Raw genomic sequence first — 22,682 nt, forward strand, 5'->3', positions numbered from 1 at the left:
TTTCTATTGAAAGTAATGAATTTTTAGATAATTACGAACACGGGTCAAAATATCCAAAAGCAGGAGATATTGTACTCCAGCGCAGGAGTGTACTGGCAGGCAAGACATTTCCAGAATTTTGTTGATTGAGTGGGAGTCTACCACTCAAAACTGGAGGGTTGGCAGGTATGCCCTAACTGTTCATGGTTTGACCTCTGCAGTCATATCTCTTGCTGCGCCCAGGGTAGCAATTTATTTTTATTGAAATATTAGTTATAAATTTCCTTATTACTTGTCTTATTGTTTAACTTTTCTACTTCCAGACTAGTTGTCCTGTGTGTATGGATCGCTTAAAGAACATGATATTTCTATGTGGTCACGGTACTTGCCAGATGTGTGGAGACAGAATGACAGAGTGTCCAATTTGTCGTAAATCGGTTGAAAAAAGAATTTTACTCTATTAAAACCTTTGTTAATTTTTTTTATGTTATAGTCTTTGGCTGTGAAGATGATTTATTTTTAGATATTGTATTTTGAATTCTATGTATGTATATCCTACATTTTCTTTTATTAGTATATGAACAGTGTGAGGGCTTAATTATTCTTCAGAAGTGATGTCCCGTAAATCATTGTACTATATACACTAAAATCTAGATTTATATTTCAGAGCCAATCTTCAAAATAAAATTTCATGTGATATGAAAAAAATAAAAAGCACACATGCATCACATGTCAATCATGTGACCATATATTTCACAGTGTAAAGAAGAGGAGATTGATGTCTTTTTGGTAGTCTACATTTAAACAAGCTGTAGCTCAATCTTGTAGAATTTTAAAGAGTTCTGTTTTGTTTGAATCAATTTTCACCCCTTTAAAAACAAGGAGGATATTTAAGAGAAATAATATTATGTCTTAATTCTTCTTTACATCACTTAGTTACAATAGCTTATTATTTCATAGCAATAAAAATGTGGTCATTGTAGAGAGTATGTTATTTGAAAAAAAAGAATTTACAAGTGATCCTTTGTAAGAATTTTTAATGAGGAAATGATTAGGATTGTCATGCTGGAATTTTCCAATCTTATCCAACACACCTTTCAATTTTTATTTTTTTGTCAGTGTGAACTCTTATCAAACACACCTTATTCAATTTTTCACTGTTTCTTTTTGATATATGAATAAACTACAATAGGACTTCAATTATTTTAGATTGAATTAAACTAGTCACAGCATTGATTAGTTTTATGCCTCAGCCTCCATTTGATTGAGGCATTTAGTTTTACCTTCTGTTCTTCTAAAATTAATTAAATAGTAGTCCAGATACACTTTCTGTCATGGCATTTCCTACAGATATTTATTTGTATATTGAAAGATTGTTCTCTGAAAGTTGTCCTGTGCGTGTGGAGCAGACATATATACTTAAGATTATATTCTATATTTCACGAGCATGAAGAAGGTTACCAGATGCAGATGATACTTTCTATCAGATACAGTTGAAGCATTGGATCAATAGATCCAAATCTGGCTGATGAGCAGGGCTTTAAATGCTTTTTCCTATCAACTTAGAAATTTTGAAATTGGTCCATCTTTTTTTGACATCATTATTCCTGCATTGTATAGTTAATTGACATTTATATAATAAAAACAGTTTTATAGATTCTTAAGGTTTTTTTTAGTTGTCTTAATTACAGATACATGTATATATGTAACTTAATACATCTGTATAAAAGCATAGGAAACCTATTTTGTATATACTTTATACCACCTAAGATTATATTTCATTATTTTCCAATTTTTTTTTTCATATTTTTTTTATGACAATAAATATATGCTTTTTTTAATTTATAATCAGACCTTTTCTTATTCTATTTCATTTTGTTTCATAAAACTATTTAACATGTTTTACAGATGCTTATTCTTAAGACAAAAGTGAAATCTTCTTAAAAATAATTTGTTTTGAATTGTAAATAGTTGTGCACATATTGTATATGTTATTTAACTCATTAGAACCTGTATAGTTTGTATCATATGTGTTTGTATATATCTTTACAAAGAAAATCAAAACATACTTGGTACCATTTCAGAATTAGATGTATGAGGTGATAGGATTCAAGTTTTCAAACTCAAGCCAATTAATGATTCTTAACATTTTTTTTTCTCAATAATTACAGACTTCCTCTGAATTTTAATAAATGTACTACCTTCTCACAAAAAAAGAAATACTTAGAACATCAAACTATAAAACAGCCCTTAACAGTACTTGAAATATCAAGCCACATATATCCAAACTAAGATACTGCATCAATCATTGATTCTTTATCGTGGATTCTTTTAATTATGAGAAGTGATTTGCCTAATAATCTTCCCCTGTAGTTAGATTTATGATTCATTTGTTCAGATAAATTTATTCACTTATATCTGTATCAATATATGATTAAAATGTCAAGATATGTCTCATTCAGTTAAGAGATTATCCCAATCTTATGATTGAATAATAAAATCTATTATTTTGAGTAAAAACAACAAAGTTTTTTCTGTGTCTCCTTGATAATTCCTCCTATATATTAACAAACCTGTAAACCACAATAGAAATAACATAGTCTATTTTGAGATATAAATAATGAAACAAAAATGTAAAGTGAAATTGTTTTGAATAAATTTGACTCGTGATTCCATCTCGAGAATTTTAAACAATTTCTGTTGGAAAATGATGGTATTTCTAAAGTTTTTTAAAATAAATAAAAGTGACCATAAAATTTGAAGTACAAATAGATTTTCAGTAGTATTATAGTGTAGATTTGAGTTCCTAGACTAAAGATTGCCAAGTTCCTTTTAGAGAAAAAGATGTTGAAAAAGTCTGACATTACTTTTGTAAGTTACCTTTATAATCATCCTATAGTATATGTTGGTATGGATGTTCTAAATATAATTTAAACAAAAACAGTTGATGATGAAATTTCTCAGATAAAAAAAAAATCATTTTCACAATTTTTTTCTTCATTTTTTTTTATTTGATGTCATTACCAAGCATCAATTGTTATCCATTCCTTCCCCTTATTTATTATATGATTTTTTTTAATATATAATAAACAGCAGCTTCAGAATGATGTGGCTTAAAATTGCAAATATTATTGTGCATTGCTAAGTGCAGAACAATTCTGGTATCATTGAAAGTAACAATGAGATAAAGTAATGTTCATAAAAACACTTATTTAACTGTGATGATTGATTTATACTTTTTGTAATATTTCATTTTGCCCTATTATGCTTTTCTTGCATTTTTCGCCATCAAGATTTGCTTATTTTGATATGGGGCGTCAGTGGTAGCATAAATTTTGTATTTCTACATGTATAGATTGTAAATGTACAGTGATAAATAGTACAAAATGTATGTAAATATACTAACATCTAGTCCTGCATATCGTGTTTCTCTTATTCTTATTTGCCATTGTTAATTTCTTCATAAATAAGAAAAACAGACACCATTGTGATTTGGTTAATGGATTGTTTGTTGTTAGATACAGTAATGTTCAGTGTGCTTTGGCTGACCATTATGCTATGAGATGAAATTGTCAAACTTGAAAATGTATATGATCCATCAGTCTTAGCAGAGACATATCATACCAGACATTTGTAACTCCATTTGATGACCATATTATCTTTTTGAAAGCTGATGTTTCTCTTGTGCATTTTATGAAAAAGGACAGCAGTCAACCATTCTTGCTCAAGAAAATGTTTTGCTGTTATAAGTCATCACTTTTTTCTTTGTGCTTGAAGGTATTGATATGAATTTTGGTATATGGTTTTATCATGACAAGTTACAGATCAAGTTCAAATTATGTTTAGGTCTGATAATTTTGTGCACAGTTATGGTCCTTGGAATAATCTGTTTTTCACACTTTTTTGTATCATGCTTAACGATATTAATTTAGAAACTAGTATATAGTTTAACATGACAAGTTACAAATCAAGTTTGAATTTTGTTGTGGTCTAAAGATTGTGTGCAGAGGTATGGTCCTTGAACTCAGAAACTCACTTATTTTTGTCTTGTTTGAAGATATTGATTTAAAAAATTGGTATATACGGATAGTTATGATCTGGCATGCTGTTTAAAACGCAATCAGTAGGTATCTTAAGCCCAACCATGGATCTTTAGGCAACAATAAATGTGGGCTTCGCCTAAACTAGTTTAATTTAACTTCATGTGGTGTTTTTTACCACCGCAAAAAAAAAAAAAAAATGGCCGTATATGGTAACACAACTTCGTCAGCGGCATCGTCCCAAGATGGATGGTTTCCAGATAATAACTTGAATAAGTAAAAAGAAATGAATAAAATTTTAACACAATGTTTATATCCACAAAAAGAAGCTTGGGATAGCTTTTATCCAGTTTTAGGACAAAGAGTTGTGTATTAGTATTTCAATTGTACCACATTGTTAAATAACACAAGTAGAAGGTTGGGATTTATTTTAATGGATTATTGGTCAAACAGTCTAGGAATTAAGGGCCAAAATGGTCAAAAACAAGTAGTTTTCTAGTTGCAAGACAATAACTTGTGTGTAAGTGTATGGATCTCTCTGACATTGTACCACAAGTTTCCATATAACACAGGAAAGGCTGGATTCAGTTTAGGGTTATTTTTCCTGAATATGTAGAAATAAGGGGCCAAAAAGAAGCATTTTTCTAGTTCACAGACACTAAATTGTGTTCAAGTGTATGGATTTCTAAAATATTTTACAAGAAGGTTCAATACTACTTAAGGAAAGTTGGGATTGATTTTGGGGGTTATGGTCTCAATAGTTTAGGAATTAGGGGCCAAAAAGGGGGCCCAAAATAATCATTTTGTAGTTTTCAAACACTAACTTATGTTCAAGTGAATGAATCTCTCTGAAATTAAACCACACGTTTCCATACCATGAAGGGATGTTCAGTATTGACTTTAGGGGGTTTTGGCTCAAAATGTTTTGGAATTAGGGGCAAACAAGGGGAACACTAGGTATTTCTAGTCCATGGACAATTAAGACAATTGCAGTCTTAAGCAGTGTAAGGAAGGTAATTATAAAAAAAATGTCAGGTTTTGGAGTAATTGCAAAAAAAGGGGGGTGGTAGTTGTTTTCAATTTTTTTTCTTCTTCAAATTTCTCAAATTCCAGATTTTTGAAAAGTTACAGCTAATACATTAATGCTAGCAAGACAAATCTTTGTTTGGCTTGCTTGCTTTGCTTGTATCAATGTTTGCTCAAGCATGGCAATTAAGATAGGCGGGGCTTCAGCTTGTATACATCATACTTAAATTTTATTGGACAATATGTTTTAGGTTAAGGACACTAAATTTTAAAACATCACAGGATTACAAATATAAAGCGCAATTGTAGAAATGGAAGCCAAAATTTTTTTTTTTTTTTTCCCAAAGATATGCCTTTTCATCATCCAATTTAAAAGACTATCGTCAAGTACTTTTAGTACAACAAAATAGCTATTCGAACACACCTTCTCTGATTTTGTGATTCATTACATAGGTATTTCATTTGACCCATATATTTCATCTTTTAGTACTAGGATTTTTTATGTTATAAAGTCAACCTGTAGCTTTGCTATATAAAAATGATAGAAGCGAGATGATGTATCAAATGTTCTTGCATTGTACGTTTTTAAGATAAAATATTCATCTCAAACACACCCTAACATAACAAGGTGCACTCGATTTTCTAATAAAAGGGATAAATTAAGAAGGGGGGATGACTAAATTCATCCCTTTTATTTATCATGTCCATTGTTATTGAATATTGCGCACTTTGGATTAATTTTTGCTTGCTCTTCAAATTTGTACTCTATTTGGCCTTTTTAACTTTTTTGGAATCGAGCGTAACTGATGAGTCTCTTGTAGATGAAACGGGCGTCTGGCGTATATACTAAATTTAGTCCTGGTATCTATGATGAGTTTATTTTGCTTGTAAACCTTCAAACTGATTATACTTTGTTTATAGAGAAGGCGATAAATGCTTTTATTGTAAAAAAAAAAACCCATTTGCATAAGTTTTCAATTTATCGTTTACAGAAGTTAATAATAAGATATCAAGTCGACGACATGGTTATCTATCAAGTTGGATGAAGAAAATGCATAACCTCCGATTTTTTTAAATTACCATGGAGGGAGTACATATCAATCTATAATTACAGTTATTTCCGTGTCTGCCCTTCCATTATGTGACTCAAGAAAAAAAATCAAAAAATTGGTAACAATTGTATCAAAAAGAGAAAATCGAGTGCACCTTCTTATGTTAGGGTGTGTTTGGGATGAATATTTTGTCTTGAAAACGTACAAAGCAAGAACATTTGATACATCATCTCGCTTCAGATTCTATCATTTTTATATAGCAAAGCTACAGGTTGACTTTATAACATAAAAAAATCACAGCATTAAAAGATGAAATATATGGGTCAAATGAAATACCTAGTGTAATGAATCACAAAATCAGAGTACGTATGTTTGAATAGCTATTTTGTTATACTAAAAGTACTTGACAACAGTCTTTTAAGTTGCATAATTATCTTCGAAAAAAAAAAATCTTTTTTTGCTTTCCATTTCTACGATTGCGCTTTATATTTGTCATCCTGTGATGTTTTAAAATTTAGTGTCCTTAACCTAAAACATATTGTCCAATAAAATATAAGTATGATGTATACAAGCTGAAGCCCCGCCTATCTTAATTGCCATGCTTGAGCAAACATTGATACAAACAAAGCAAGCAAGCCAAACAAAGATTTGTCTTGCTAGCATTAATGTATTAGCTGTAAAAGAAGAAATCTTTAATTGCACAATATTGCCGAATAGATTTGTAAGATCTTGACATTTTTTATGTGTCAGAAAATGATAATATGTCAAAAATGTGATTGCAATCCCAATTCAGAGTTATATCAAGCTTGAATGTTGTGTCCATACTTTGCTTTTTTGCAATTACTCCAAAACCTGACATTTTTTTTATACATAATATACAAGTAGTGTAAGGGAGGTAAATCTGAATATATCCAACATTGTATGTTAAATGTTTTAGAATTACCTTCCTTACACTGCTTACGACTGCAATTGTCTTAACTGTTCAGGGTTTGACTTCTGCGGTCTTGTAAAGCTGCGCCCTGTGGAGCACCTGATTTTTGTTCCAATCGGCTATAAGGTATCTATAGCGAATATCTGGGGTTTTCTGTAGCAGACAAAATGCTTATTTATTCCTTTAGTCATACTCAGTTGCTATGTTACACTTTGTAAAAACAAATATTTTTGAAAGAAATAGCAGCCAGAGAGGAATATTTAGAAGAATTGTTGTTCATACTTTTTGAAGACTCCATGTTTTGGATTGCTGAGAAAACTGAATCATCAGTGTGGAGACCAGAAAATATTATACCCTGCTTTATGTCCTGTGTACTAAGGTTATTATACTGCATAGAATATTCAACATTGTTACATTATTTCATTCCTGACAATAATTTGTTCTATTTAAGGTTTACAAAGAACAAGTTAATCAATATTCTTAAAAATTCATATTAAACAGGAATTCACATGTTTTCATTATCTGAGACTTTGCATGATTACAGAAAGTTTCCATGTGAAATTACAAGATCTGTGTGTTAAATTGAAAATAGCTCATTAATGAAAACAATAAAAAAGCTGCAGAACATTTATCCGTTTGAGCCATCTTTTCAAAATATAAACATCTTAGGCATGTTCAACACTTTGTACCATCATTGTAAAACAGAATTATCTAGATGTATCTTAACACTATAACAAATGCATATCAAAGATTACCTCTTGCACAACAACAGATAGTTATGCCAAAGAATAAACAACAATACAAAAACTACAAACATGAGCTTAGTCACTTGTTGTTTTGTGTGCATTCAGATGCAGTATCTGGGTGGCTCAAATTGCCCTATTTCTTCTATGTTCGCAAAAATATTTAATATCATTATATATGATAAACTACACTTTGTCAAAATGTACATATGAATCAACGTTATCAAAGATTACTTGGAAAGAGACCACGCAGACACAGAAACTGAAACTTATGGCATTGTCGAAGACATTGCCAAGTTTAAATGTCATATTTGCACAATACTCACCAATTATCCCAGTAGAACTAAAGATTGATGTCATGAAATATTGGATTTGGTTTAGAGCCTTTCAATTTGCGCATTCTCCGTTTTCTTTGTTGCTAGCATCGCGCAGACATTATTTTATGTGTGAACAGCATGTTGCAGTTGCAAGGAACAGCTTTTGACAGCAGTCCGCCAAAGTATACATTATTTACAGAAGCATTTATGTCATTTATGAATATCTGCACAAATGTTAGGTAATAGGAATTTAGCAAATTTAGTGTATGGTATTATTGCAGAGCATGATAAATGATAACGAATCAAGTGCGGCATACAGACTGCGACAACTCTGTTGATGTCGGTCTTAGGAAGAAGGTATTGTGATTGACAATACTACACGTCACATAGGAGTAAGTTACATTACCAATTACTTTTGGAGTTTATATTTTAGGAAATTATAATATTATATATTTATATATAAATTGTTACTTACATAGCTTGTTATGTTTTATAGTAAATAACAAACACGTGTGTTGATTTGTATAATAGTTATCCAATGAAATTCAAAGTCTTCCTGAAATCACATCAAACAAAGAATTGCTGTAATCTTGATAATGAATAGCATACGTCATGGATTGTTCAAGTCAAATTCATTCAAATAATAAAAAGTTTTAAAAGTGGGACAGTCAAACTCATAAATCGAAAATAAACTGACAACGCCTGGTTAAAAACGAAAAAGACAAACATAGTACAAACAATAGAACACATGACACAACATAGAAAACTAAAGACCAAGCAACACGAACCCCACCAAAAACTAAGGGTGATCGCAGTGCTCCGGAAGGGTTAGCAGATGGTGCTTCACATGTGGCACCCGTCGCGTTACTTATGTTATAATAAATCCGGTAAATAGTCTAATTCGGTAGGTCACAATCTAAAGGACAAGCTTTATTATTGCAACTTTCTATGTAGTATGTATGAATTCACTAATTAAATGCAGTTCATGATATTTGATACAAAGTGATATTTATGGATCATTTATTGATAATTTTGACATGCAGTATTGATACAAAAATTGCACCTGTGATCACATTTTTCACTATCTTGTAACCTTTTATATGTCATGTTGATATAGTTAGATAAACATGTAAGTTGTTGTCAAGTGTAAGAGTTAATGAATAATTTCACTTATGTGCCAAGGGTCCTACTAACATGCTCCCGGGAGCGCCCGGGTGAAGAAAAAGCGCCCGGAGAAGAAAATATAGCGCCCGGGGAACAGAAAAAGCGCCCGGGGAAAATATTTAGATATTTTCTTGGCATGAGACACCTTTGTAAAGTTATGGACATTGATTATTTTTTTTTAATTTTAGACAAGTAATTTGCAAATTCAGATAATAGACATTTTTAATAAAGCACAAAAACAAGTATGAATATTTCAATTTTAACAATAATATATGAATACTATTTCGAAAGACTGATAATAATATTTATGGATCACAGTTTATGCGGAAGATTTATAACATGTAAGACATCAAAAGACATGTTTCACCATGCAGTTTCGAAAATAATAGACCTCATGCACCGAATATTTTTAGTAACCGGCAAAATATACATTTTGATCGAGGACAATGTCTTTCATGATTCTTCTATATACTCTTATTTATATTTATTTACTTACTTATCTAAAATGTAAAAGTACAACAACAATTTAGATGTAGCATCGTACATACCCCCATTTTTTATTAAGGACAAAACAAGCAATGATTAGTAATTTTTTAAGGAAAACAAATATTGTTATGAATTATTATTATTTTCTTCTCCGGGCGCTTTTTTCTTTTCCCCGGGTGCTTTTTCTTCACCCGGGCGCTCACGGGCGCATATAAGTAGGACCGTGTGCTAAAGTTAGCAGTAATTTCTCGCTTATTGTATCATGTAAAACCAATTTGCAGGAATTTGAACTCACATCCTAAACTAGTTACTTTTGTGAACTCAAGAATAACAACGATGCATTTGTGTGGTCAAACAAGATGCATTTCCTCTTGTAACCAGGTTCAATCAACAATTTTCTACATTTGAAAATGCCTGTACCAAGTCAGGAATATGACAGTTGTTGTCCATTCATTTTTGATGTGTTTTGTCATTTGATTTTGCCATGTGATTAGGGACTTTCCTCGGAGTTCAGTATATTTGTGATTTAATTTTTTCTTAACGCGCGCAGTTGCAGACCTTTAGCAAAATCTCTTTTGCACCCTCCCCCCTATATTTTACTACCACATTATACTTAGGAAGAAGGAAGGAAGCCAACTTATTTAAACAAGTAGAAGTTATATAAAAAAAAAGAAAAAAAAATCTAGGTTTTAGAGCTTTGACAACTCGAGAAGGGAGCACTTACTTGTGTGGGAGAGATCAGAGATCACTGGACTTGGACACGTTATTCAGTTTCATGATATGGAATAGACTGGAAAGTGTTTGTGGATGTATGCGTGTGTGTAAAGTGTAAAGCAAAATTATATCCGGATAAAATATAATCCGCCGGAAAGAAATGTTACATATGTTGTTGTTATTTTTTTATCCGGAGGAAAATATTTCATTGCCGTGAAATTCTATCTGGGAAGTTAAAATATTGAATAGTTTATAAAATAAAACACCACCTAATCTTTGCAAATACTATGGACTAATAATAGTGTATTTCAGTATAAGCTGAATTGTAAATAAAAAACAAAAAATAACCGTATATATTGGGAAATAACTTTACACTTCATAATTAAAAATAATTATATCCTGAAACGGCGGTGTTTGGCTATATAGCGCTCTCTTTATATAACAGACCACAACACTACGCAAAAACAGCCTATATGACACATGTCCTGAAATATTTAAGTAAATATCGTTCAATTAAAAGACAATCATCATGAAACTTCAGTAACAAAACCAGAAGTAATTTCTCAGATCTTAATTGTCAAATAATATCATGATCAATTTAATATATAAAATAAGGTAATTGAAATACAGGTTAAAGAGAGTTGTTTTCAGATCTCATTACAAAAAAAAAAAAGTATAGATATAGAGGAATCTCAGTATGCAATATTTTTAACTATCTAAATACTCAAGAGTATCTCATTAGATCAAGTGACTAGTCAGTCCAGTACTCAGCACTTCTTTAAAATTTAAATCCTGTATCTATGATGAGTTTATTTCTGTGTTGACTCGAATTATCATTGATACGTTCATAATTAAAAAATTAACTGTTAACAAAACTTTGAATTTTTGAAATACTAAGGCTTTTCTACCTCAGGAAAAGATTACCTTTTTGGTCCTCAATGCTCTTCAAACTCGTTTTTTTTAACATTTTTTTTATTCGAGCTTCATTGATGAGTCTTTTGTAGACGAAACGCGCGTCTGGCATGAACATAAAATTTTAATCCTGGTATCTATGATGAGTTTATTCAAAACTCCCGAAAGTAAGAGACAAAACAAGAACTTTTTATTTTTTAGTCATATAGTCTAGAAGCTATAGTACGTCTTACTTACTTTACTTATCCTCTTCATCCCCGGTGTGACATAAAGCAACAACAAACTGCATCCACTTTTCTATGTCATTGGCCATGTACTGGGCTTGGCCCAGGTGTAACTCATTGCTTTTAATTCTGCTGTAATAGTTATTCGCTAGGTGATTCTAAGTCTCCCTGGTTTCGTTTTCCTGGTGGTGTTCTATATAGAGTTGTTTAGATTGGCGATGTTGTGGCATTTTCAGTACATGGCCTAAACATCTAAATCTTCGTTATATGATGTCTGCTGTAAAGCTCTTAGCATATATATAGCTCTATGACATTTCTCCAAAAGGCTCTTGTTTCTGATCTTATTTGGCCAAAATATTCTATTGATCTTTTTATGCGCTATAAAACCCGATTTAAACCACCATTTTCTACATTTGGAAATGCCTGTACCAAGTAAGAAATTAGACAGTTCTTGTCCATACGTTTTTGATGCGTTTTGTTATTTGATTTTGCCATGTTGGTATGGACTTTCCGAATTGATTTTCCTCTAATTCAGTATTTTTGTGATTTTATTTTTTATCTAGCTGGTATAGACTGCATCTAATTTGTGAAGGTTGATCACCAACTAAAACACGCCATGTGTCTGAACATTACAATAGGACAGATTTTACATTGCTGTTGTTGATTTGCAGTTTGGTCCTTAAACTGTAATGGTTGCACTTCAAGATCGTATGAAGTCTTGCAAATCATGCACGTGCCTTAGAAAGTCTTGTTTTTATATCCTTTCCTGTCTCATAATATTTACTTATGATGCTTCCAAGGTAAGTGAAATTTTCAACACTGTCCACTAGCAGATCATTGATTGTGATTGGTATTGTATTTCTATTATATGTATATGATTACCTTAACCGTATTTGGCACATCTTTTTGGAAGTTTGGGTCCTCAATGCTCTTCAACTTTGTATTTGTTTGGCTTTTAAACTGTTTTGATCTGAGCGTCACTGATGAGTCTTTTATAGACGAAACGCGCATCTGGCGTATTAAATTATAATCCTGGTACCTTTGATAACTATTATTGACATTACCTTGGTCTTCTCGGCATTAACGTTCATTAAGGAATTCTATAAATAAAAAGTAACATGAATGTCATAATGATCGCAGAACACATGAATCTTTTTTTTAGATTATTGGCGACGTCTGCAAGGAATTCATTAAAAGGGACATCATACTGTCATAGCAGACGACTGCTTCGGTTTTTTTGGTTTTCTTTGTGATTTTGACAATGAAAACAATAAAACCTAACAAATTTAGTCGAAACAAAGGAATGAAACTTATATAATATTGCTATTTCTAAAGCATAAGCGAATAATAGCAAACTTTATACAGTGCTATGCACCAACAAATAATTGCGATGAAAATGAAAAGGACAATTTTTATAACACCTTAAATGAAATGCTAAACCAGCAAAGAGACAAAGACCTAACAGTACTGATTGGAAACTTCAACGCCAAAATAGGTAACAGCAATATGGAGTAAGAACAATCAATGGGAAATCAATGACTTGGTCAAATGAATGAAAATGGAGAAAGATTTGTAGAATTATGTGCCAACAATAAATTTGTCATTAGAGGGAGTATATTTCCACACAACCACATTCACGAGGCAACTTGGGTATCACCAGACCATGTCACAAAAAACCTTATTGACAATTTCTGCAACAGCAACAAATTAAGGATATCACTTCAAGATGTTTGTGTAAAGAGGGGAGCAGATGCTGCATCAGACCACCATCTCCTGATGGGAAAAGTAAGAACGAAGCTAAGGAAAATAGACACCATGAAAAAATCAACAAGGGTGAGGTACAATGTCAACTTTTTGAGAGAAAAGACAGAGAAAGAACAGTTCAACATAACGCTTTCAAACAAATTCCAGCTGCTAGAAAAACTTGATAACATCGAAGACCAGTGGAGTCAGATAAAAGAGCACATGTGAAGAAAATCTTGGTAGAAAAACACACACAAAAAGAGAATGGATTACACCAGCCACTTTCGGAAAAGTAAATGAGAGAAAACAGAAAAAGACAAATTGATTAGAAGCAAACCAGAAAATCGAAAGCTGATGCTCAAACTGACTACAACAAAACCCACAAGGAAGTTAGACAATGTGTAAGAAAAGATAAAAGAGCATATTATATTGAAAATATTGCCTTACAAGCTGAAGAAGCTGCAAACATAAGAACATGAAAGATCTGTATGATACCAACAAATCACTTGTTGGCAAATTTAGACAAACAGGTCAACAAGTTAAAGACAAAAATAGGAAGGTTCGTACCACTATTGAAGAACATATTGCTAGATGAGCCGAATACTTTAAGAACTTCTAAATAGTCTACCTCCAGCTAATACACCAGTTATCAACAAAGCTGATGAAGAGCTTCACATAAACCTTAACCTACCAACAAAAGTAGAAAACAAACAAGCTATATAAAAGTTGTAGTCTGGAAAGGCAGCAGGTCCTGACAACATTCCACCAGAAGCCCTTAAGGCCAGCCCAGACCTTACAGCTAACCTCTTACATAAACTATTCAGTGATATATGACAGCAAGAGAAAATGCCTCAACAATGGAATGAGGGTCGTCTACTAAAACTATTAAAGAAAGGCAACCCTAAAGAATGCAAAAATTACAGAGAAATTGAATTACTACCACTGCCAGCAAAGGTACTGAATAGAATTCTCCTTATACGACTTCTAAATGCTATAGAAGAAAGTCTCAGAGAACAGCAAGCAGGATTTAGTAAAGACAGATCATGAATAGACCAGATAGCCACACCACGTATTAAAATAGAGCAGTTATTAGAGTGGAACACCTCGTAACTGATTACCTCTGATAACTTCGAAAGGGCATTTGACAGCTTGGACAGAGAAACCCTTTAGAACATCATCAGAAACTCTTATAACAACACGAAATACAGAGTTATACATGAAGGAAAGCTCAGCGAGAGTTTTGATGTCAAACTGGAGTAAAACAAGGCTGCATGCTATCACCTCTTCTTTTCCTCTTGACAATAGACTACATCATAAAATAAGCAACTAAAGGGTAAAAAATAGAATCCAATGGACAATGTGGCAACAACTAAAAGACTTGGATGTTGCAGATGCTATAGCCCTTATCTCCAGTACATAACAATAAAGGCAAGACAAAACCACCCTTCTCTCTTCAACATCTATAAAGCTTGGACAAAACAACCCTTCTCTCTTCAACATCTATAAAGCTTAGACTCAAACCAAACGAAGAAAAGACAAAAGTGATGAAGATCAATACAAAAAGTAAACAACCAATAAATATGAACAACACCAACATAGAAGAACTTGAGGAGTTTACTTATCTAGGAAGCATTGTAAACAGACGCTGATGTAAAAGCAAGAATCAACAAAGCCAGAGTCATCTTTAACATTCTAGGGAAAGTATGGAGTGCCAAGAACATCTCAAGAAGCACAAAAATGAAAATTTTCAATGCCAACGTAAAATAAGTGCTCTTGTATGGATTAGAGACATGGAGAACAACCAAAACAATGTTGTTTAGACCCCAAAGGTTCATCAACTACTGCCTAAGGAGAATCATAAACATCAGATGCTTCGACAACGTAAGAAATATAGACCTATGTAAAAGAGCTGAACAAGAACCATCCAAATCAAGAAAAGAAAATGGGTATGGATAGGCCACACACTTCGAAAACCAACAGGCAGCATTAATGCCCTTAAGTAAAACCCTCAAAGACCAAAGACAAAAAGAAACAGGTCGACCAAGAAATACCTGGCGCAGGGAGACAGAATCTGAAATAAAGCAACAAGGACAGAACTGGAACACTTTAGAAAAGCTGTTGTTAAATCGAGTTAGATGGAGGGAGTTCGTCAATTGCCTATGCTCCCCAGAGGAGCCAATGGCCTAAGTAAGTAAGTACGTACTATTTCTAAAATACCAACCTACAAAAGTCTACATTCATCCGTCTTTTCCCTTGAAGGAGGGAGTATCCTTCATGGAATCTTCATGGCATTAATGATGTTTTCCTCTGCCATACTGGTCCTCTTCCTGTTTTGTTTCTCTCCTTTTTCTCGTACACAAACTTCATGGCATTTCTGGTTACGTTCCTAAATTTGACCTTGACAGTGGAAAGCTTTTTGTAACTAGCCCCAAGAGCATTCATCTCCTCTATTATCTTAGCCCACATCTTGTTTTTTGCATATCTGCTGTTATGTCCCGGCCAAACTTTCCTCTCAATAACCCTAACTCCTCCATCAATCTTCTATTAATCAAATTTACTTCTGTGCTTGTGAAGTTGGTCCCTCTAATTCTTGTTAGTTTCTTGTTGGGGGTTTGTGGTTCAGCCATTGTTAAACATGAAGTGGAGGAATTTTGGGTAAGAATTTCAGAAATATGGGAAAATGTTAAAAAAAAACAATTTTAAAATTTTTTAACAAGTAGTTAGTTAACTCGTTAAATATGTTTGAACAACACAATTTAACGCAGTAATTAGCTAACAACATTTAACGAGTCGTTAGGCTTAACCTGTCGTTTGCATAAGGACACTTTTGAACATCTGTTGTTAGTATATTTTTCTTATCTTTAATGCGTTCGCTTGTTGTTGCTAATATGACATTGTCATCAGCAAAATGAATGACTTCTACCTGGTAAAACATGGTCCACTGGATACCCCTTTCCTTGTCTGATGTTATATGCCTTTGTATATAGTCAATAGTCAATAAAAATAGGATGAATTGCATAACATATTCCTGTCTTACACCAGATATAACTGCAAATGACAATTGTTTTTTTTTTTACATAAATCAGTACACATGCTATGTCATTAATAAATCTTATAAATAGTTATCATTGATGTAAACGGGAAACACTAATACCCTGTTATAATTTTTAATTGATCTTTTTTTTACCTTAAATGTGATAACAAAAATCCATAGCAAGTGAACATAAAGAAGAAGGTCAGCGTTTACTGTTGTCAATGGCCATTTGTAAATAATATTCATATTTTTTCTCCCCCCCCCCCCCTATGTTTCTATTGTGGTTTTTGTACCTTTGACTATGGGTTAATGCTTTAAAAAATATCATAAAAAATCCATTTTTCGTCGCAGTTAATTTTTCCTTAACATAAAAGATTGAAAAACTATGAAACAATCTAATTATCAAGAAAAAAATGTTTTGAGTCAATGTTTTCTACGGAAGCGTATTAGCGCCACACATTTTTTTTAAATTTTTCTTGCTATGTTTGCGTTATATCGCAAACATTTGCGTTATAACGCAAACCTTTGCGATATAACGCAAACCTTGCGCAAATATCTTGATTTCAATTACTCATTAAGTTTTGTATATATACTAGTCAACAAAAGAAACGATACACGACTTTGAAATAAGTATTTAATATAAAACAAAATAAGATACACCATTTTAAAAAGCTTTCATTTGCAATGTATGCACATGTGATAATGAAAATCAAAACTTGTCAGAAATTACCTAAATTCCGTGTAAATGGGCAAATTAGTTTTGCGGAAAGTTGATACCCAAATCTACACATAATTTTCTAAGCATTAAATTAAATTTCAAATTTGTTTAAAACTATCCAATATGATAATCAAGTTATGTTCATAATGTAACTAATGGGCTGAAATATTGATTTTTTAAATTTTTGGGGAAAAAAGTGTTTTTTTGAAATCTCAAAAAATGCATAATTTTTTTTTTATTTTGGTCACAAATCAATGCTTTAGATATGAAAATAACACAGTAAATTTGGAACCTTTCGGATTAGTTTTTAGATGGCTGCCGCTTTTTGAATACCACTTTACACATACTGTTTATGGTAAATCAGTTGATAATGTATACATTTTAACGATTTCTCGTGGGACCGAACTTTGCTTAACAAATAAACGAAGGAACTGTATGATTTTTAAAAACAAATTGATGGCAAACACTGTCTTTACCTTTAAATGAGAGGTTAGCATCATTAGTTGGCACTTCTGTTTTTAAAAATGTCGTTTTATGTAAATTTTGTAAAAAATATAAAATTCGTGAAAAAACGTCACAAAAGCAAAAAAAAAAATTTTTTTTCAGCGGAATTATATTTCCATAATGATTAAGTATTACTACCTTCAATATTGGTCCAATGGAAAAAATACTTTATCTTTAATTTGAAAAAAGTCTTGTATCGTTTCTTTTGTTGACTTGTATATATCCGTCTGTCATTCATTTCGGATGTGATTTACTAGTAGATAAAAAAAGAAACATACATACAAGGCCAAATCATTATAAAAAATATGCATAGGAATTATGGAATACTTAAAGTGCAAATATGCATACATTGAAACTGATTTGTGCATCAGAAAAGTATATAATTTAAAAAGAAAATATATATATAGTTTAGTATACAGTCATATTTAAATTGAAAGATCAAAAATAATGTCATACAATTGTGAAATTTCCAAGTCAAATAGACAAAATGATCTTTCTGCTTTAAAATGAATAATTAATAAGGGAACATTTTTTGTAAATCTCAGAATCTGATCAAGATTCTTTGATAGAAAGTCATTGAATTTTCATTTCAATATAATGAAGTATTTTTAAGATGCTTGGGTAGCAATTTGAATAGAGAGAACATAATTTTATTTATAGGTTAGACCAAGTATTGTCTGACCAATTAAGAACATATATTCACACTTTCGAGTGACCTTACAAAACTATCCTTTCCCATTGTAATATTCAAACCTAAATAAGATAAAATTGAGAATGGAAATGGGGAATTTGTCAAAGACACAACAACCCGACCAAATAAAAAACAAACAACAGCAGAAGGTCACCAACAGGTCTTCAATGTAGCGAGAAATTCCCGCACCCGGAGGCGTCCTTCAGCTGACCCCTAAACAAATATATACTAGTTCAGTGATAATGAACGCCATACTAATTTCCAAATTGTACACAAGAAACTAAAATTAAAATAAAACAAGACTAACAAAGGCCAGAGGCTCCTGACTTGGGACAGGCGCAAAAATGCGGCGGGGTTAAACATGTTTGTGAGATCTCAACCCTCCCCCTATACCTCTAACCAATGTAGAAAAGTAAACGCATAACAATACGCACATTAAAATTCAGTTCAAGAGAAGTCTGAGTCTGATGTCAGAAGATGTAACCAAAGAAAATAAACAAAATGACAATAATACATAAATAACAACAGACTACTAGCAGTTAACTGACATGCCAGCTCAAGACTTCAATTAAACTGACTAAAAGATTATGATTTCAACATATGAACATCAGGCACAATCCTTCCCGTTAGGGGTTTAGTATCATACCATCATAACATATATGAGAAGAACATAACCCGTGTCATGCCAACAACTGTTTTTTTAGAATAAATGTGTTTAGTTCCGACGCAAAGACCTTATCAGTGACTCAATATTAACGCCAAAATATGCAATCTTTAATGACTTGACAACAGTATCGTAATTATATCCCTTCTTAATAAGTCTATTCAAAGGTTTTGCAAGTTTCTGAGGTGAATACTGACACCTTTGTGCTTTATACAGAATATTTCCATAAAAAATTGGATGTGAAATACCTGAACGTATAAGAAGTCTGCATGTTGAGCTATATTTACGAATGATGTCTTTATACCGATGATAAAATTTAGTAAATGTTTTGACTAGTTTGTGATATCGAAAACCCTGGTGTAATAATTTATCAGTAATACATAAACTTCTCTCGTTAAAATCTAAAACATTGTTACATACACGACCGAATCGTACAAGTTGAGATATATAAACACCGTAAGATGGTGACAAGGGAACGTCACCATCTAAATAAGAGTTCACTTTTTATAATGAACTGAATATAAAACATAGGTAATGATCATTTCAATGGATGAAATGAAATAGCAATGACATAGTATGTGAAGGATAAATTGTTTTTCTTCTGCTTCGGGTAAAATTTAATACTTTTTATATCTTTAGATTTTTTTAATTTTAAATAGCAACACAATGCTATGAAAATCCCCGTTTTTGAAATTTGATTTTGTTTTATAAATATAAAACTCTCTATATGCATATTTGAATTCAGACCATTCAACATTAAATGCTTACTTTTTATTGATAAATTTAAATGTATTGTGCTTCTCCGAAAACAATCCTTTGCTTTATATATCAGCAGTCTGGCATTATGTATTTTTGAAAGAAAAAAAAAATAATTCCCTCAAATGTAAGGTATATAAATTAATTAATATTATTTTATATATCCTTACCAATTTTTTTTTTGTGTATTCTATATATGTGTTCCATTAAAAAATGCATGAAATTTTGAAAAATTCATTTTTTTTATTTTAATCATTGCTCTTTCACCTTTAATCATGTACTGTATCAATCGATGTGTGAAACTCAAATAAAATATATATTTAGTAGGCTATTTTCCCAAGGAAAATGCCTTTGGGGATTGAACACTTGGTTAGTGCAACTATTAAGAGTTCACTTTCATAATTAACTGACAATGAAAAGTCATTCATGTATAGAGCATTTCATAGTGCATGGAAAACCATGTACTATGAAAATTAGAAAGCAAAAAACTGACTTTTCATTGGACGAGAAGGGATGAGTATGTTCTAATAATAAAACATCTTCATTTTATAGTTATTGCCAAAGGGTAGCTTGTTTGAATCTAACCTACTTTACACAGTTCTCAAACAAGAGCTTACTTTGGAAGTATATTTATATTCGGTTATAGCTATATTAGCATGGTTGATTTTTTTCTTAGGTATAACCTCAATTTACTCAATTTTCTTTGTAATATATATACTAGTAGTAACATCGATTTTGGAGGCCCTTGTAGTTTGTTGTTCAGTGTGAGCCAATGTTCCGTGTTGAAGACCGTACTTTGGCCTATAATGGTTTACTTTTACGAATAGTGACTTAGATGGAGAGTTTTCTTATTGGCACTCATACCACATCTTTCTATATTATTCTGCTCATTATTAGTCAATGATATGATCTAATTATTGAAGCATTTTACTTTGCAATGACTACAAAGGTGATACATTTTAATATAGACAGCCTCCTTCATTAATAACTACTGTTTCCTTTGAATCTTAAATAAGAAATAAGATAAAACAAATGTTTGCGTTTAACGCAATGTTTGCGTTATATCGCAAATGTTTACGTTATTTAAGGAATGACTGTAATTTTTTTTCTGTCTATGAAGAAATAACATAAAAAAATTGGTGCACACTGAATAACGCGCGTAGCGGGTTATTTACAGTGTGCACCACAATTTTTTTTATGTTATTTCGAATAGACAGAAAAAATATTACAGTCATTTCTTATAATTTAATTCTAAATTCCATTTTAAACCGTAGAAAGCCATGAAATAACGTTGATGACGTTCCGGTCACATGACTAAATTATGTCTATGGGCTCAAAACAAAATAACATTAGCCAATCAGAAGACGCATTTCATTCAAATTTAAATTATTGCGTTATAACGTAAAGGTTTGCATTATATCGCAAATGTTTGCGTTAAACGCAAAGGTTTACGTTATAAAACATTTGCGTTATAAAATTCAAAATAAAAAAGCAATGAATGAGGTTGATAAATTTTATATATGCCTTTTTGTGCTTCTTTGTTGAATATTTGTTTGTTTTTATTGTGATTAAGAGACTTGTTGTACTTTTACATTGTCATTATTTTTTATGATATTCTTATCTGACATTTTTGCTAATACACCTCTTGGTGTTACTTTGATACATTTAGCTTGGCTTTGTACTTATCCATACCGTTATTGTGCTATTGTAAAAGATATTTATTGCTTGTCTTTCATTTTTGCTTTGTGCTTTGTCTATACGCCTTTTTATATTTCTATGTTACATACATGACGTGTCTCTGTAGTTATAAATCCCGTCATTGTGTTATTGTACTATGGTAAATTTGTGTATTCTTGTCATTATTTTTTTATCATATGCTTGGTATATATGCCGTTTTGGGGTTCTTTGTTACACATTTGTTTTTGTTTTTTTGTGATTAAGATTGTTACACAATGTTGACAGCTGTATTTTTGACATTTTTACCTATTATGTGACTTTGTCTGTTTGTTTTGTCCAAGCATTGTTGTCAATATAATAGAATTTGAAGCGACTGTCATACAGGTGAGATATTTAGCTAGGTATAAAACCAGGTTCAATCCACAATTTTTCTATACATAAGAAAATGCCTGTACCAAGTCAGGAATATGACAGTTGTTATTCATTCGTTTTAATGTGTTTGAGCTTTTGAATTTGCCAATTGATTAGGGACTTTCTGATTTGAATTTTCACACACTCAAAAAATAACTTGAACAACGGCCTTAAACCTCTGTCTTGGTTGATATCATTCGAAAGGGGGACTTTGTGCGATTATATCTTTTCCCTCCGGTTGAAGTTAATCCGTAAATTTTCTTTTTAAATCCAGTTTGCATTCGATTTTTGACTATGTTGGCAATGCATTTAAAAGATAATGTACAATATCTTAACTTCACATTCATCCATACATAGATGTTTTTTTTTTTAAGAATATATGGGATGGTCGGGGTCTGCGTTTTTCATTTGTTTATAGTTTCTATGTCAGATGTTGTTGTTTCTCTTTGTATGTCTTATTTGTTACCGGGTTGGTCTTTTGTCTTCTGTTTGCTCTTCTTCATAGATAGTCCTGGGTTGTTAACACTTCTTTTTAGATTATGTTTTTTCTCCTTTAATGTATATTCATATACCATATATCATCGGAAAGAGGTTTAAAATGTTCTATGTCGATATCGAATCGATATCTTATCGCTGTTGTCATCGATATCGAAGTTTTGTTTGTTCATACATTTTTTTATTCATAAATTTTCGATATCAATTCGATTCGATATCGTGTTGTTATTGTCGATATCGACGATATCGACAGTATGTATTTTCATGCTATCTTCGATATCGTACCGAACTTGTTGATATCGACAGTGTCTTTTGTCACTGTGTATTCGTTTTCGATATCGATTCGATATCGTGTCGACATTGTCAAGATCGCGCAATTAGAACCCGTTCGGATTAAATAC

At 31.8% G+C, this 22,682-nt stretch overlaps 2 protein-coding genes across 3 annotated transcripts in view; both read left to right on the plus strand.

The window, feature by feature from the left end:
• Positions 1-3,398, plus strand: part of LOC134687016 (E3 ubiquitin-protein ligase MIB1-like) — a 69,213-nt gene extending 65,815 nt beyond the window's left edge. For both annotated transcript variants that reach the window (XM_063546944.1, XM_063546935.1), the window contains one exon: positions 303-3,398. In XM_063546944.1, the coding sequence (XP_063403014.1) occupies positions 303-443 (141 nt within the window). In that variant the 3' untranslated portion in view covers positions 444-3,398. The remainder of the gene's footprint in view (positions 1-302) is intronic.
• An 8,979-nt stretch (positions 3,399-12,377) lies between these two features.
• Positions 12,378-14,378, plus strand: LOC134697148 (uncharacterized). Its single transcript, XM_063559252.1, has 3 exons — positions 12,378-12,388; positions 13,289-13,421; positions 14,169-14,378. Exons 1-3 carry the CDS (start codon positions 12,378-12,380, stop codon positions 14,376-14,378), a joined length of 354 nt encoding a protein of 117 aa, XP_063415322.1.
• Positions 14,379-22,682: the final 8,304 nt, after the last annotated feature.

The sequence above is a fragment of the Mytilus trossulus genome, chromosome 1, assembly GCF_036588685.1.
Source record: "Mytilus trossulus isolate FHL-02 chromosome 1, PNRI_Mtr1.1.1.hap1, whole genome shotgun sequence".
In the NCBI taxonomy this organism is placed as follows: domain Eukaryota; kingdom Metazoa; phylum Mollusca; class Bivalvia; order Mytilida; family Mytilidae; genus Mytilus; species Mytilus trossulus.